This window comes from Glycine max, chromosome 18 (assembly GCF_000004515.6).
Source record: "Glycine max cultivar Williams 82 chromosome 18, Glycine_max_v4.0, whole genome shotgun sequence".
In the NCBI taxonomy this organism is placed as follows: Eukaryota; Viridiplantae; Streptophyta; class Magnoliopsida; order Fabales; family Fabaceae; genus Glycine; species Glycine max.
In genome coordinates this window covers 6,803,339-6,820,821 of record NC_038254.2, presented here as the reverse complement: position 1 = coordinate 6,820,821, position 17,483 = coordinate 6,803,339, and the positions used below count along the sequence as shown (strand labels likewise).

General features: G+C 33.2%; 2 protein-coding genes, 1 non-coding gene and 1 pseudogene across 3 annotated transcripts; 3 read left to right on the top strand and 1 right to left on the bottom strand.

The window, feature by feature from the left end:
• Window positions 1-2,173: 2,173 nt before the first annotated feature.
• On the top strand, window positions 2,174-7,355 carry LOC102661242 (subtilisin-like protease SBT5.4; annotated as a pseudogene).
• A 2,699-nt stretch (window positions 7,356-10,054) lies between these two features.
• TRNAG-UCC (transfer RNA glycine (anticodon UCC)) lies at window positions 10,055-10,126 on the bottom strand. Its single transcript has one exon. It is a non-coding gene; the product is annotated as a tRNA-Gly (tRNA).
• A 676-nt stretch (window positions 10,127-10,802) lies between these two features.
• LOC100788055 (RNA-binding protein pno1-like) lies at window positions 10,803-12,943 on the top strand. The gene is made up of 2 exons (NM_001317520.2): window positions 10,803-10,880; window positions 11,981-12,943. Exon 2 carries the CDS (start codon window positions 11,988-11,990, stop codon window positions 12,648-12,650), a length of 663 nt encoding a protein of 220 aa, NP_001304449.2. The 5' UTR covers window positions 10,803-10,880; window positions 11,981-11,987; the 3' UTR covers window positions 12,651-12,943.
• A 1,114-nt stretch (window positions 12,944-14,057) lies between these two features.
• On the top strand, window positions 14,058-17,447 carry LOC100784865 (RNA-binding protein pno1). The gene is made up of 2 exons (XM_003551326.5): window positions 14,058-14,300; window positions 16,552-17,447. The coding sequence occupies exon 2, from the start codon at window positions 16,559-16,561 to the stop codon at window positions 17,219-17,221; it is 663 nt and encodes a 220-aa protein (XP_003551374.1). The 5' UTR covers window positions 14,058-14,300; window positions 16,552-16,558; the 3' UTR covers window positions 17,222-17,447.
• Window positions 17,448-17,483: the final 36 nt, after the last annotated feature.

Sequence of the window (17,483 nt, the reverse complement as noted above, 5' to 3'; positions counted from 1 at the left end):
TATGAAGGAAAAGTGGAGTACCCGTGATATGTTGTGTTAAAGATTTCACAAAAAAATTAACACAATCAAAACATATTTATGTTATTTTAATTTTTTTACAAAAGAAATTAACAAAATGAAAACTTATGTATACAAAACGGAACTAGCTTTGGAAACTAGTTTATGTCAAATCGATGAGAAGTGAGGAAAAAAAGAATAAACCCTCGACTTCATCCCTAAAGTATTAATCTCTCTCCTAAAAGGTCCCTAAGTAAGAAAATTGTATAGGTAATTCCTCAAGCAAAGCATAATAAATAGTCCTTTCTAGTATTAAAAATCCATCAAATTGGTCTCCAAAACATTAATAAAATATACTAACTCAAGGACTAAATTGATGGATGTTCAATATCTGAGTGATTTCTTATATAATTTTATTACTTTAGGGACTACATAGAGATGGTAATACTTGAGGGGCTAAATTAATACTTAATAGTTCAATAAAATAAAATAAAAAGGTACAATGGGGGTGGGAGGAATACGAGAAGAGGCAGAGAAATGAGGTTTTTCATGAGAAAGAAGAGAATGAAGGTGTGCGAAAAGAGAGGGAGGGGGAAGAAAGGAACAGAATAGAGTTCAAAACAAACGAGAGTGAAAAGAGAAAAAGGGGTGCTAGCAACAAAGCACAGGTGAGCTCAGGACAAGTTTATTAATTGTTTGGGCTTACAAATGTGCCCGTTACTAACACCAAGTGAGCAATCTATTTCCCAAAACTGTTTGAGCTATATTTACAACAATAATTCGAATCATACATGCGTACTCGCATGATAAGGTTATTACTTTAATATCTGAAAATTAAATTTATTATTTTCTAATTATATACTTTGAAGATTTCAAAGTATATAATTAGAAAATATGAGAAAGGGGTTAGGGTTGCATATATTCGAGCTATCCAAGATATGTATGATAGGGTATCGACTAGTGTTAGGACACAGGATGGAGAGTCAGACGATTTTCCCATCACAATTGGTTTACATCAAGGGTCAACCCTTAGCCCCTACCTTTTTACCTTAATTCTGGATGTCCTCACGGAACAAATCCAAGAGATAGCGCCAAGATGCATGCTTTTTGCAGATGACATAGTCCTCCTTGGAGAGTCGAGGGAGGAGTTGAATGAGAGGTTGGAAACTTGGAGACGAGCTCTAGAAACACATGGCTTTCGCCTAAGCAGAAGCAAATCGGAGTATATGGAATGTAAGTTCAACAAAAGAAGGAGGGTTTCTAACTCAGAGGTGAAAATAGGAGACCATATTATCCCTCAAGTCACACGGTTTAAATATTTTGGGTCTGTAATACAGGATGATGGGGAAATTGAAGGGGATGTGAATCATCGCATTCAAGCAGGATGGATGAAATGGAGAAAAGCATCGGGGGTGTTATGTGATGCAAAGGTACCGATCAAGCTAAAGGGAAAGTTTTATCGGACTGCGGTAAGACCGGCGATTTTGTACGAAACAGAATGTTGGGCGATCAAGAGCCAACATGAGAATAAAGTAGGTGTAGCGGAGATGAGGATGTTGCGGTGGATGTGTGGTAAGACTCGACAGGATAAAATTAGAAACGAAGCTATTAGAGAGAGGGTTGGAGTAGCGCCTATTGTAGAGAAGATGGTGGAAAATAGACTTAGGTGGTTTGGGCATGTAGAGAGAAGACCGGTAGACTCTGTAGTGAGGAGAGTAGACCAGATGGAGAGAAGACAAACAATTCGAGGCAGAGGAAGACCCAAAAAGACTATAAGAGAGGTTATCAAAAAGGATCTCGAAATTAATGGTTTGGATAGAAGTATGGTACTTGATAGAACATTATGGCGGAAGTTGATCCATGTAGCCGACCCCACCTAGTGGGATAAGGCGTTGTTGTTGTTGTTGTTGTATATACTTTGAAGATTTAGTCATTCATGAAGAGTGATTTTGAAAGTTTGTTTCCCTACACGATTGATTGATTGATTGTGTCCGATGTTGCTTTCATAACGAAGTCCAATTCTATCACATTATTGACTTATCACTTCAAGAGCAAGTGAAACTATATGCAGGTGAAAGCATAGCCTCAAGGTGACACATCACATAGAGGAACTGAGGAACATATAATGGGTTTCTCTGTTCTACACCTTATCTCATTGTTGCTTCTTTGGTCTTGCAACAATCCTCCTATGCCATCAAAAGGGCATATTTATTTCTCCATTTAGTTCCAGTTTTGAATTTTGCTGATTTTTAGCTTATTTTATTTTCAACTTCAAAATAAGTAATAAATTTGCTTGTGCGAGTTATGCTTATAAATTTCAATGATTTTTTAAGTTTTGTCTTTTCTTTGTTGCAGTCCTATATTGTATACTTAGGATCACATTCTCATGGCCCAAACCCTTCAGCAAGTGATCTTGAGTCTGCAACGAATTCCCATTACAAATTATTAGGCTCACACTTGGGAAGGTACATATATAGAATTCAAATAAACTTGTTGAATCTTATGGACTTATTTGTGGGATAGATGAAATTGACTACTCGAATTTATATTTACTACACAGCCATGAGAAAGCCAAAGAAGCAATATTTTATTCATACAATAAACACATCAATGGTTTTACTGTTGTACTTGAAGAGGAAGATGCACAAGATATATCAAGTGAATCACATCTATCATTTTTCCACTTTGTTTTGCTTTGTTATCATCTTTGGAGATTGGATAGCATAAAACATTCCCTTTTGAATCTAAATACTGTTGTGTTGTTTTGATTAGTGCAGAAAATCCAAATGTAGTGTTGTGTTTCTGAACAAAGGGCATGAATTGCAAACTACTAGATCATGGGAATTTCTTGGGCTAGAGAGTGATGGAGTGGTTCCCAATGATTCCATATGGTGAGGGTGTAATCATTGATAACATTGATACAGGTCAGTTTCTTATCCTCATAGTCAAAGTCAAGTTTTTGTTAGATTTTCAAAGGAGGAGGTTGCTTCTTCTCTCTTTCCAAATTAATGTACTACTCTTTTTGATGTTTTAATAAGTTTGGTTATCATAAAATTTAAATAAAGTAAAAATGTTTTTTAGTTTACCAGAATATTTTATAAGTTGATTTTAATCTTTACAAAAATTTAATATGTTTTTAATGTTTCATTTTATTAAAAGTGATGCAATTTTAGTCCATTGTCAAGGACTAAAAACATGTGTTTCTATTAAAATATAAAGATTAAAGCCATATTAATTTTCCTATAACAATTAAAATCAACAATTTGAAATATTTTGAGAGATAAAAAATATATTTTATCCCATTCAAATGTGAGTTTAATTTTGATTAAAATGCTTTTCACAAAAATTAACAATTTTCAATAATATAACAATTCATAATTAGTTGACAATATGTTTTATTGAAAAAAATGTTTATACTGTGCACTCTAATTAAATCTTTGAAATAAATGATAATGTTCATATACAATTTTTTTATATTATTCTTACATTACTCTATTTTAGTAATAAAATAAAATAAAAACGCATATTCAACATAGTCTCTTATTTCTCCCTTCTCTGGCTTCTCATTCCAAAGCAAGAAATATCTCTGTACATTAAATGATCTTCCGTTGGATTTGCTTCGGAAATTAAAGCGTGTCACATTCACGAAATTCCAATATAATCATGCACTTAATTTTTATTAAAATGATTTTAGTAATGTATTATTTATTGTTGGCTCAATAATTACCAATAAATCTTGCGGGACTTACGTTTAATCACACCTAAGAAAAGATTTTTCTTGTTTCATTAAAATATATAGACCCTGGAGACAAATATTTTTTTTACTTTAACTTTTAATGATAAACATGTCACTTTATTTATATTATATTTTCTGTTTTTGAATATTAATAATATCAAAAGAAAAAAATAACTATGCACTAAAAAACAAATTTCACATTACCATTTAATCTTGTTAACTTTTGAAATGATTACTTAAAAAATCATATCAACAATAATATATTATTAAATAAAGATATAAAATTATTTTAAATCTTTCGTACATAATCATTAAACTCATCAAAATAAAGAAAATAACTTTTTATTCCGTGTCTCTTATTCCTAAAGGTTTGGGTACACAACAATTTGTTAAATATCATATATGTGTGTGTTGGTGTATCTAAAGACACGGAAAGTGTTTCATTTATGGATTGGATAATGTTTCAAGTTGTCATGATATTACAAAATTTATTATTATTTTCTTTAAACTTAATTCTCTAGCACCTTACATGGTTGAAAAGATGCTAAAAAATAATGCAGATTAGTTCTGAAACAGAAAAATGCATTTCGTGTAGGAAAATGTTTCACATGTGTTATGTTAATTCAAAAGTTTCTTGACTCTTAAGTAGGCGTTTGGCCTGAATCTAAAAGTTTTAGTGATGAGGGAATGTGCCCTGTTCCATCAAGATGGCGCGGAATCTGCCAACTTGACAATTTTATTTGCAACAGGTTTGTCCTCTATTTTCATCTCAAGAACCACTTAATTGGCTTAGAAGATTATATTCATGTAAGTTGACTTAAAGCAATCATCCAATTAATAATATTGATTGAATGCTCATCATCCACTAAATTTTCACTTCATTTAGAAAGTAAAAATGCCAAACACTTTCTTTTGCATTATTATGTTTTGTTAAGTAAAACAAAAATTGCATGCTTGAAATAACCATAACATTCAATATTATATAACCAAGTACTGTTCATTGAAAAATGCTGCATAAATGTTGTTCCACTTGAACTTGAAGACTTGATCACTACAATATGCACAATCAAGAACGCACTGTAATAAATGACCAATAAGGAAACTGCCCTTCCCCCAGTTTCCTTCTATTGTTACTTGTTTCAAAAGAAAATCTCTCTTACCTTTCTATTTATATTGAGTTCAAAATCACACAGGAAATTGATAGGAGCAAGATTCTTCAGCAATGGTTATGAGTCAAAGTTTGGCAAACTTAACAAAACACTTTACACAGCACGGGACCTATTTGGCCATGGTACCTCAACTTTGTCAATTGCTGGAAGTAACTTTGTTTCAAGAGCAAATGTTTTTGGCTAAGGCAATGGCACTGCCAAGGGTGGCTCTCCAAGAGCCTATGTTGCAGCCTACAAGGTTTGCTGTGATGGGGAAAACAGACCAATACAATAACAAAACAATCGGCAGCGAAAATAAATTCTCTCAAACTTGCAAGAACCTATGATGAACACCAATAAAATATAGAGTGCAAAATAGAAATCAAGAGCACAACAGACACAATTTGTTTAACGTGTAAAACCTCATGCAAGGGTAAAAATCATGGATCGTCAAGACCAAAGAAATAATTCCACTATAATCAATGAAGGTATAAGAGAGTCTTCATCAAGTACACTGAAACGTGATACAAACCGATAAATCAAAATAGAGCACTAATGCTTACAATAGAGAGACAAGAAGATGAAACTTCAAAATATAGAGTAGAGAATGCGAAACACTTATCTCCTTCTCCAAATATCGTTTTAATAATCCAACTGAACAATTTGAATTATCACGTGTAGAACCGACTGCAAAAAAATCAGTCCGATCCAACGGTGAACAAATCCAAAGTTGCAATTTAAAAAATATTCTCTGGTGAGTGTGCGAAAATCACAATAATTTTCCCTCTCCTTTCTCTCTTAATGTTTTGTAACTATCTTTCCTTCACAAATGAGTCTCTCTCTCACCTTAGTCTGACCCCTCTTCACTTAAATAAGTGAGATAAAATGGGCCTTCTTATTTGGGCATTTACTCCACATAGGAAGGGAGTCCAAAAAACCCAACATGCTGGCTGGGAACAATCGATCTTGAATGCACCGACGCAGATATCATGGAAGCTTTTGAGGATGCTATAAGTGATAGGGTTGATGTAATTTCTTGTTCCCTAGGGCAGCCTACTCCAACAGAATTTTTTGAAGATGGGATTTCCATAGGGGCCTCCCATGCAATTGTTAATGATAGAATAATGCTTACTGGTGGTGGCAATGCAGGACCAGAACCTGGAACTGTAACTAATGTGGATTTTTAGTGTTGGTGCTAGCACAATAGATAGAGACTTTGCTAATTATATAGCACTTGGTGACAAGAAGCACGTAATGGTGTCATTTTATTTTGTTCATAGTCATGTGTAATAAGTTCAGAAGTGTAATATCTATATACACGCTAATTTGTGATTAATTGACAATGTAAAAACTTTATATTGTCAGTGCTTACTATTTATTCTAAGTTCAGTGTGTTTCAAATTACATCTAACTTAGCTCCAAAACAAAATAAACATTATAGAATTCTCTTATTTATTCATGTATTTACATGTTTCAATTTGGACTGCCAGGGAGCTAGTCTTTCTACAGGCTTGCCATATAAGAAGTTCTATTCTTTGATCAATTCTATAGATGCTAAAGTTGCTAATGCAACAATTGAAGATGCGTAAGTTCGAAAGTTCCAATAGAGGCATATCAATTTGTGTAGTTTGTTTCTTTGTATGATTGTTGCTTGTTGGAATTTATTAGTTCTCTTGATTTCTTGCAGTCAACTATGTAAGGCTGGAACTATTGATCCTAAGAAGGCAAAGGGAAAAATCTTGGTTTGCCTCCTAAAAAAGGAGGTTGATGGATTAAGTTATGCAGAGGGGTAAGCTCTTACTACAGGCACAGTGGGACTAATTTTTGGCAAATAATAAGCAACGTGGTAATGACATTTTGCCATTTCCTTATTTGCTGCCTACTTCACATGTCAATAACACAGATGGAGAATATGTTTATTCCTACATTGAAGGCACAAGTAATTTATCTCTTAACATCAATCCTTTTGGATTCAAAAATGCCAAAAAATGCTAATGTTATATTGCAGGAGCCCCATGGCTTACATGACCAGAGCAAAAACTCTATTAGGACTGAAACCTGCTCCAGTAATTGCTTCATTATCATCTAAGGGACCTAACCCCATCCAACTATCAATCCTTAAGGTTCACTCTTTGTTTCATCACCAACTTTTCCATTAATGCATTGAATCACTCCTTAATTTGTTCCCTTGAGATCTAAAGATAACTTTCCAATTACAGTTTCTATTTTCATTTTCATTGTCAGCCTGACATCACTGCACCAGGTGTGGACATTCTTTATGCATGGTCCAAAGTCTTTAGTCCAACTGGTTTTGCATCAGATAATCGGCGGATTCTGTATAATAAGGGTCGGGAACTTTTGCATCTTTCCCTCATGTTTCTGGCATCATTGGCCTTCTCAAAAGACTCTATCGCAATTGGAGTCCTGCTGCCTTAAAATCTGCTATCATGACTACTGGTATATATAGACTTTAGAAGTCGTCCTTTAGAGTTGAGTTAGACATATCACAAAGATCTTGTCCAACAAAATGTGCTATATTTTGTGTAGCTTTGTTATTCCTACTCTCGAGAGCATTCCTCCATACACCTGTGAATGACATTTAAATTCTTAGTTAAAAATTATTGCAATGGACCCTGGACATGTATATGATCTAAACACAACTGATTACTTGAACTTCCTATGGCCTCATGGTTACAACCTCACACAAATAAGAATGTTTTCTAGAAAGCCCTACAATTGTCCAAAATCTTACAACATATATGATCTTAACTACCCTTTAAAAATATATCAAATTTGATAGTCATCAACTGTCCTATGTTTTCTTTCTATAGGAAAATATCCAAATGAATGTTTGGATAAGTGATGGGTATATATCATGAGAAATAAAAAAGAAAGGAAATAACATGTATAAGGTCAACTTTCTGTCCTCATGAGAATTATGCTTATGTGTTGAAACTTGAAAGTTGAAACTATGCTTAAAGTTTATTTATGAGAATCTCTTGCATACATTTTGTTTGTTCAGTGCTTCGAATTTCAATTGTCTTTATAAATTCAAGGCTAAATTCACTTGAAAGTGCTAACTTCCAAAACAATAAGAGCAATAATAGCTAAAAAATGCTACATAATATTATGTTTATTTGAATATAAAGCTTTCCACAATATTGATAAATCGTTATTTGACTGTGTTTGAATCCTAATTTTTGCCCCATTTTATCTTGTTTTAATTTCATTTTGTTATCAGAGCTTGTGGGTATGTGTTAAGTGTGAACAGTTTAGCAGGGAAGTGATAAATGGAGAAAAGAGCCAAAGCAAAGGAGAAAAAAAAAGAAGTTCTGAGCATCTTCGAAGAGCACGACCCATGTAGTTCCTGCAGGCCATGCTATTCCAGCATTGACCATGCTGATTTTCAAGAAAATTCCTCATCAGCGTCACACATCCGAGCACACCTGTGCTACTCATAGTACGACTCACGTTGTTTTAGAGCCAAAAATCAGAATCAACCTCACACGTCCAAACATGGTCATGTTTTCTTCAGCAAGATTTAGCACGGCCAGTGCTGACCTCCGCACTGCTATTTAATTGTCATTAGTATAAATAAAAAAGGAGAGACATTTTTAGGTTTCCTTTTACTTACTTTTGAACAGCAAGGGTTTTTTTATGTCTAGAGCTACACCAAATACAATTGAGCTCCTATTTTTTTATAATGTTTGGCTATATTGTGACCATGGTTGACCAAACCCATAGAACTCAGATTACGATCTAGTTGTACCCATATACTCTAATTCCATATTTTAATTGAGTTATTCGATGTTATTCATTTAATCATGTTGTTTTATTGTTTTCTCTTTTAGATTGAAATTGATCACTCTAATTCATAGTTAATTACGAGTTATTGATCATCTACTTATGATTAACTTACCTGTAAAACAATAGGGTTTATAGAACCTGCATGATGTGAATGTCCTTTTTACAAACCTCTCTTTTATTCATCCTTAACCCTAAATTAATTTTCAATTGGTCATTTGAGATTTAATTTAACGGAATGAGTGTTTTCAAACCTTAACCATAGACTAGAAATTAATTTAAGAGGCAACCGACAATTAATCATTTACTTATGGTTCTTAATTAAAATTGGAACATGTGAATTCATAATTCGAGCTTATCCTCAATCATACATCTCTTTCTTAAAAATTGTTGCTTAGCTTAATTTGTATTTTTGTGTTACAATTGGTGAAATACTTTCAACAAAGGATAAAATTTCCAAAATCATTTAGTTTATCTAATTTGAATTATTTAGGAACATAATTGATCTCTAAGGTACAATTTTTAGACTTTTGAATCCATGACACTACTCTGTAGGATACACTTGTCATCGTCAAATAATATTTTATGCATCAAGTATTGTTTTGATATTTTATTTACTAATAAATTTATCATTTTCATGAGTAAGAAACAAATATTTAGGTCATAATTAGCCTTAAAATTCAAGGCTAATTACTAGGGAAAAAATACAGAACTAGTTTTCAATGCATTCTTAAAATTTATTGTTTTAAAAACATCACATTATATTAAACTTAAAAGATTTCAAAGTTTATACTTTTTCAAAATTTTGACTTTACATTTTTTTTTGGACCTTATCATTTCCTAACTAATATCTTAAAATTTTAATTATTTTGAGAATAAAGATTTGAAATCCTTTTAGCAAAGAAATAGTGAAGAAAAGACTTTAAATTATGCAAGTAAAAAACAATCAAGGTATTGGCTAGAATTAGTTGATACCCTAAAAAAAGCTAGAATTACATGATAATAACAATAGAAGAACAGAAAAAATATAATTATTTAGGCAGGCGATATATTTTGCTTATAAAATATTTTAAATACATTAAGATACGAGTGAACTACACAACTCCAATTTTTATTTTTTTTAATGAATTTAGAGGGAATAAAATAAGAGTGTATATATAATCTCATTTATTAATTTAATAATATTATTGTATTTATTTTATTCCTTTCTTTTCAAATTTAAAAATAAAATAAATAGTATTTGCATGAATAACGAAAATAATTTTTATATTGTTAATCAATAATATAACCTGAATATTTTTATAATAATAATCTTTAAAAATTATGAATTATCCTTAAAATTAAACTTTCTTTTTTAAAATTTTTTTATTGCGTTTGCCGGGAGTCGAACCCGGGTCTATTGCTTGGAAGGCAATTATCCTAACCGTTGGACTACAAACGCTCCTTGTCGCACATTTTCTTAAAATTTAAAGTGACTGAATGGAACCATTACATATTACATATTACATAATTAAATAAAAACATGGCCCAACGAGCTATCTAATCCTTTATTTTATTTTTTTTAGTTTAATTTAATCTTTTATTTTTTAAAAGTTTAATTTATTCTTTTATTTTATTTTTAGGTTTTATTTAATTATTTATCTTTTAAAAATTTATCTTAGTCATTTATTATTTTTATTTAGTTTAATATTTTGATTCATTGAAAATTAAATTTATTAATCATTTAAGAAATAATTTTTTTATTAAAAATGAAGTGAAAGGAAAGAGGATAAAATTGAAAAATAAAATTTATTTTTAAATGACTAATGATATAAATCTTAAATAAAATAAAGGATCATACTAAAAAAATAAGATAAAAAATTAAATTAAACCAAAAAATAAAATAAAATATGAAATAAGTTTTTTAAAAATATAAGACTAAATAAAAAAAACAAAATAAATGAACAAATTAATATTGTTAAAAGATAAAAAAAATAAAATAAACTACCAAATAAGCGATTTAGGCTGAAAACAATAATATGTAAAATAGGTAGCCAAAGGACAAGAATAGCCTCGAACATATTTAAAAATACAAAGGGTTATCCCTATAAAACCCTAGATACATTACTGAAAACCCTGAGAGTGAAACTGCGTCAAACCCTCTCCTCGCCGTCATCGCCGCAGCATTGGCCACCATCAGTTTCTCCGGCTACGTGGTATGCTGTTAGCTTTCCTTCACTTACCTGCTCGTAGTTCTGTTCTTTTTCATGAACTTTTTACTCTATTCTAGTGACTGCACCACCCAATTATAAATCACAGGGTTTATGTTTTATGGACCTAATTCAATTTTGTCAAATTGTTTTGGTTCAGAACTCGGGAAACAACAAATAATCAAAGGTGTTTGCGTAATTTCTTCGCATTTTTTACCATTGAATTTAATCATTACCTGACTTTGTTTTTTGCTAAAACCTCGCTGAAATCCATTGTTAAGCTACTCTTTAGCGTGTTATACAAAATTCTCACCTTTAATAATATCAAACCCTTGTTCTTTAATAACATCAACTCTTGATGAGGATGATCTACCACTACTATAATCTCTATAAGTTATTGTCTAGTAGTAATGTATTATTACTAGACTTGCTTATTTAAATATTCTGAACTTTATGATTTATTGTTTTGCTTTATTACATTGTTAAAATATTTAATTAGTATGTTATTCATAGATATTTTGTTATTATTTTTATATGAAGTCGAGTCTATGGAACTTTCACGAGTTTATATAAACTCTCGAGTTTAATAACCTTGGACCTTAGGCTTCTTTTTCAGACCTCAAGCATCCATGAATTGCGGTTGTTATCCCAGGGAATATCAGCTGTTTCAGCTGTTATAGTTAACAGAGGGAAAATTCCCTCTTTACTCGTCTTTGTTGTGAGTTTGTACCTTATTTTGGGTATTTTTGGGGTTTTAGTCTTTATTTGAAACATAAAAGTTTAGAGCATGAGACTTACTGTTTCTGTCATAAAAAGGAAACCGAGAAAGACTGAGCAGAATGCCTCTACTTCTCTATGATTTGAGTCCACTGACCGGAAATGTTTATGTTGGATTTATAAACTTCTGAATAGCAGCTGTGCTGCTGTCCCCCCTAAAGGCCTATTGTATTTTTGGGACCATCTACACCATGCCACTATTTGTGATTGATAAATAGGCTGCTCTTATCTAGAACTGCAGGAATCAATTCGGCATATTTACATTTAACTTCTACTTGTAGTTTTTTGTATATTTTAAATCAACTTATTTTGGGTTGCTTTGGGAACAGTTGCAGAATGGAGTCAAATCAGGCAGCTTCTTCTATGGAAGTTGAGACTGTCCCATCTGAAGCCAAACTTTTGCCACCAAAGCCAAAGTTTGAGCCTTTGAAGCCTCATGAGATGTCTGATGGTCAGGTACAGTTCCGCAAGGTGAATGTTCCACCTCATCGTTATACCCCTCTCAAGAAAGCTTGGATGGATATCTATACTCCCATATATGAACAGATGAAAATTGATGTTCGTATGAATTTGAAGGCTCGTAGAGTGGAGCTGAAGACAAGGCCTGATACACCTGATATTAGTAACCTGCAAAAATGTGCTGATTTTGTCCATGCTTTCATGCTGGGTTTTGATGTCATAGATGCCATTGCTCTTTTGCGTTTGGATGAGCTCTACATCGAGTCTTTTGAGATCAAGGATGTTAAAACTCTTCGAGGCGATCACTTGTCTCGTGCTATTGGAAGGTTATCTGGTAAAGGTGGTAAAACAAAGTTCGCAATTGAGAATGCATCAAAGACAAGGATTGTGATTGCTGACACCAAAATTCACATATTGGGATCTTTTGCCAACATAAAGATTGCCAGGGACTCTCTCTGTAGCCTGATCCTGGGATCACCCGCAGGAAAGGTGTATTCAAAACTTAGAGCAGTTACTGCCAGATTGGCAGAAAGGTTTTGATCTTCTTCTAATCAATTACAAAACAGGATCATTTTTCTGTTCCCATAGAGTTTTCTATAATTTCCCTTAGATCAAGTATGATGAGGATGAGGTATTGTGAGGAAGTTGCTTCGGTTCATTCAATTCAGCTATTTGTTAAGTTCAAACCAAAGTTGTGGGTGTAAGAGCATCTCTGTAAAAGTGAAGTTTTGCCTGTGAACTTGAATACATTACACTAGTATAGATTAGAGTAATTTATGAATGTTTACTGATTGATTGTTACAGAAAAAAACTGGTTAAGTTCTGTCTCCCAATTTGCCTGGTTAAGTTTTGCCTTTGAACTTGAATACATTACATTAGTATAGATTAGAGTAATTTGTAACTGTTATGCTCTAATCTATATACACAAGCAATTAAGATGAATTGTACTCACTCAATTTCATATCTATCTAGATATATATAAACTCATGGCTGGCAATTGAGCTACGAAATAAACCTAATTAATTTCTTATCTATCTAGATATATAGTATGATGTCTTGGATGCAAATTCCATCATACCAATTTTACATGCACCGCTCACCGCTCAGAGGCTTTTTTTACTATTTGGGGTAATTATTTTTTTTTTCAAAATTATCAAACGGAGACACTTTTTGAATTAATTTTCATATTAGCATAATTTTTTATATGGGAATTAATTCAAAAAGTGTTTCCATTTGATAATTTCGAAAACATATTACCCCCAACCCCGCTCAGCAGATTGTATTATACATTATTAGTAATCTGGTTGATTATGACAGATTATTTTCGAAATTGCTAATAAAAATATTGAGAAGGATTATGGGAAGTGCTGGAGTGGAGAACCACTTACACGGTTTAGAAATTGTATGTTTTTACCAAGCCACACATCTTATTATATCCATATTAAAACAAATGACGCTTTTAATCCATGAAGATATTAAAGATTTGAGCTAAATCTTGATGTACTAATTTGCATAACTTTTAATTTTAATTTAATTTTCATTTATTACATTGTTACAACATTTACTGTGAATTACATTATTCATAATAACATCAATAATAATGTATAAATATCAAAATTTAATATGATTAAAAACAGTGAAAATTAAAATAAAGAAATATAAAAGTACTTGAAAAAAGTCATATTAATATATGACATTATTCATATTAGTAGCACCGTAGCAGGGACATAATTAAAACAAATAAAAAAAATATTTATAGAAAAAAATTAATAATAAATATTTTTATAAAACTCATTATTGATCAAATAATCATCTATTGGAAATTAGATATATAAATTATTGTGAAAAAATGACCTCCTTTAATACATTCCTGTATCCGTCCATGATGAATTTAATAAATATTTGCTATAAAATTTATATTTGACAGAGTAGCCAATTTTGATGCCTTTTACATGAAAAAAATTCCCCTCAATTCGTTACCCGAATAACTCAGCCCGAACTCGATATGGGTTAATGTCGGGTCGGGTTGAGTTCACCCACCGAGTTATAATCATTATTTTTTCTGAATTAGGTTTTAGACACAATCTTCAGTTTTCATTCTTAACCTCATCTCTCACTCTCGACTCGTCTTCTCGCGCCGCCACCGCACACCGCTTCCATCGGCGCCATCGTAACCGTCTCTTTCTTCACGTGAGTTATTTCTCCTTTTCGATTTTTATTTCCATGTATTCAATTGTAAAAGGGCTTTGGTGGGTTTATGAATCTTTGGAAAAAGAAATTTGGTGGGTAATATACTCCTGTTCAGGATGCTGTTGTGTTTAATCTCGTTGGTCTGTTTTTGGATTGTTTCTTAAGAGAAAACGGTAGGCTACTGAAAAATGCTTACTTGTTCAGGGAAACTTATATGCCCAAATGTTTTACAAATCGAATAGGTGTTCAGAAGAATTCTGTATCGTGCCTTATAGTAGAACCCAGTGTGATATGTTATTTTTAAATCATTCTTTTGGTTGATGTATAGTACCTTATGCCTTTGATGAAGAGTTCACTGTAGAATCCTGAATCTATAAATCAATATGGTAGTGTGCTCCTTGCCTTTACAAAACTAGCAAGACTGGATGTTTGAAGGACCTGTGTAGGTGATTTATTTTGGGTCCATCTTTACAAAAATGAGATTCAAGCTCACAATCTATGAACATAGCACGTCATTGCATCGATGATGGGTGGAAAAATAGGTGTAGAGTGTGATTGTGTGCCCGTGTCTGCCTTTAAGCATGGTTTCATGATTTGATGCAAGGCAAAGTGAGAAAATAATTCCAGGAGTCACTTCGCAGGAACTGGTTTTTTAGCTGTTTGTTTAAACGGAATAATTAATTACTATTGGAATTATATGAGTGAATGTGAAGTTTAATAGTATTACTTGCTTCTATTTGCCGAGTAGAAAAAAAATATTAGAAAAAACTCTATTGCCATAAACTTCACCTTTTATGTCTTTTGGTTCATTATAAATTTAACTTTATGTTTGCTTGCTTTTTCTTTTGGTTCAGGATCAACCTTGAGGTTTTTTATCTTTTTTAATTTCCTTTAATGAAATATAAACAAAATTATTTTTTTTATCAACAAAAGTATGTATATATATTATTAATAATGATTGATAGTTGTTAGCAGTACCAGAGCTACTATTTCTGTACATACTATCACACTATTACCATCACTGTTCCGGTTTGGGATTCTAATATATTCTGAATGCAGTATATATTAGAGTGCCAAAACACTGTGATGTAGAGCATGATAAATCCCACCCACAAAAGACCTTATCCCAACCACCCCAAGAGCCTCCACATCCACCATGAAATTTGATGCCAAGGCCAGTTCACTTTCCAGCTGATCCCTTCTCCATAATAGATTCCATTCCCAGGTACCATCTACCAGTCGCCCCATCTGATAATTAAACTGTTGTCTTTGTTCTGAGATACAATAAAGGCACTGATATTTGTCCATCATACAGATTCCAGTGTCAAGCCATCCATCCTCCCAAAATCTAACGTTTGATCTGCACCCGATACTCCATTTTATATTCTCATTGAACCATCTTCCCTCTGCATTAGAGCCACATACAGCACCTAGATTATGCCACCATATGGATTCTTTGTTACTTCTCCTGTTGCTGGCTAGATTCCTCTATCCACCATACTTTGACTCCAGTATTTTCCCCCCATAATTTACCTTGGTAGTGGAATAAATTCCATCGCCACTTTCCAAGTAAAGCATAATTAAACTTTTTCAGTTCCCGAATGCCCAATCCTCCTCTCTCCTTTGGAAGACAAATTGTCTCCCAAGTGATCCATGGGATTTTCTTATGCTTCACATCGCCTCCCCAAAGAAACCTTTGCTGCAGACCCTCCAGCTTAGACACCACCTTCTTGGGAACTGTGAAGAAGAAAAATAGAAGATAGGAATTGAATTGAGTTCAGGACTAACTTTATCAAAATCACCCTTCCCCCAAAAGAGAGATGTCTCTATCTCCACTTATTTAATCTCTTTTCACACTTCACAATGATTGGGTCTCATGTTTCGCTCCGCCTTGGGTTAGCTCCAATGGGGATCGCCAAGTAAGAGAAGGGCAACGGCAGCAATCTAGAATTCAATGTGTCTGCAGCAATTTTCACCCACTCCTCAGACACTCCGAAGGCCCCAAAGCAGCTCTTGGCAAAGTTAATCTTCAGACCTGAAACTAGCTCTAAGCTTCGTAGCATAGTCTTGATGGCAGCCACATTAGACATGGAATTATAATAAAGAAATAACAAGCGTTGGTTTTTCTGGTGTTAACATGTGGTGTGGTCTCATGTTCACAGCAGAAGTGGATTTGGCTTGTTTACATTTAACTTCTATGTTTCCATTTTGTATATTTTAGTTTCAACATTTGGTTTTTCTCTTGGAACAGTTGCAGAATGGAGTCAAATCAGGAAGCTTCTTCCATGGAAGTTGAGACTGTCCCATCTGAAGCCAAACTTTTGCCACCAAAGCCAAAGTTTGAGCCTTTGAAGCCTCATGAGATGTCTGATGGTCAGGTACAGTTCCGCAAGGTGAATGTTCCACCTCATCGTTATACCCCTCTCAAGAAAGCTTGGATGGATATCTATAGTCCCATATATGAACAGATGAAAATTGATGTCCGTATGAATTTGAAGGCTCGTAGAGTGGAGCTGAAGACAAGGCCTGATACACCTGATATTAGTAACCTGCAAAAATGTGCTGATTTTGTCCATGCTTTCATGTTGGGTTTTGATGTCATAGATGCCATTGCTCTTCTGCGTTTGGATGAGCTCTACATTGAGTCCTTTGAGATCAAGGATGTTAAAACACTTCGAGGAGATCACTTGTCTCGTGCTATTGGAAGGTTGTCTGGTAAGGGTGGTAAAACAAAGTTTGCAATTGAGAATGCGTCGAAGACAAGAATCGTGATTGCTGACACCAAAATTCACATATTGGGATCTTTTGCCAACATAAAGATTGCCAGAGATTCTCTTTGTAGCCTGATTCTAGGATCACCAGCAGGAAAGGTGTATTCAAAACTAAGGGCAGTTACTGCTAGATTGGCAGAAAGGTTTTGATCTTCGCATAATCATGACATTACAAGATCATTTTTTTTGTTCGCATAGATTTTTTAATGATTTCTGTGAGATCAAGTATGATGAGGATGAGTTCTTGTGGGAAGCTGCTTCAAGTTCAAATCAATGTTGAGTGTAAGCATAGATGTGTAAGTGAAGTTTTGCTCGTGAACATGAATACATTAGTGTAGATTAGAGTTATTTATGAATATTTACTGTTTGATTGTTACAGAAAATCCTGATAGGTTCTGTCTCCCAATGTGCC

Bases quoted from the DNA above. Each gene is read 5' to 3' on its own strand.
- LOC100788055 (NM_001317520.2), top strand. From the start codon at position 11,988: ATGGAGTCAAATCAGGCAGCTTCTTCTATGGAAGTTGAGACTGTCCCA.
- LOC100784865 (XM_003551326.5), top strand. From the start codon at position 16,559: ATGGAGTCAAATCAGGAAGCTTCTTCCATGGAAGTTGAGACTGTCCCA.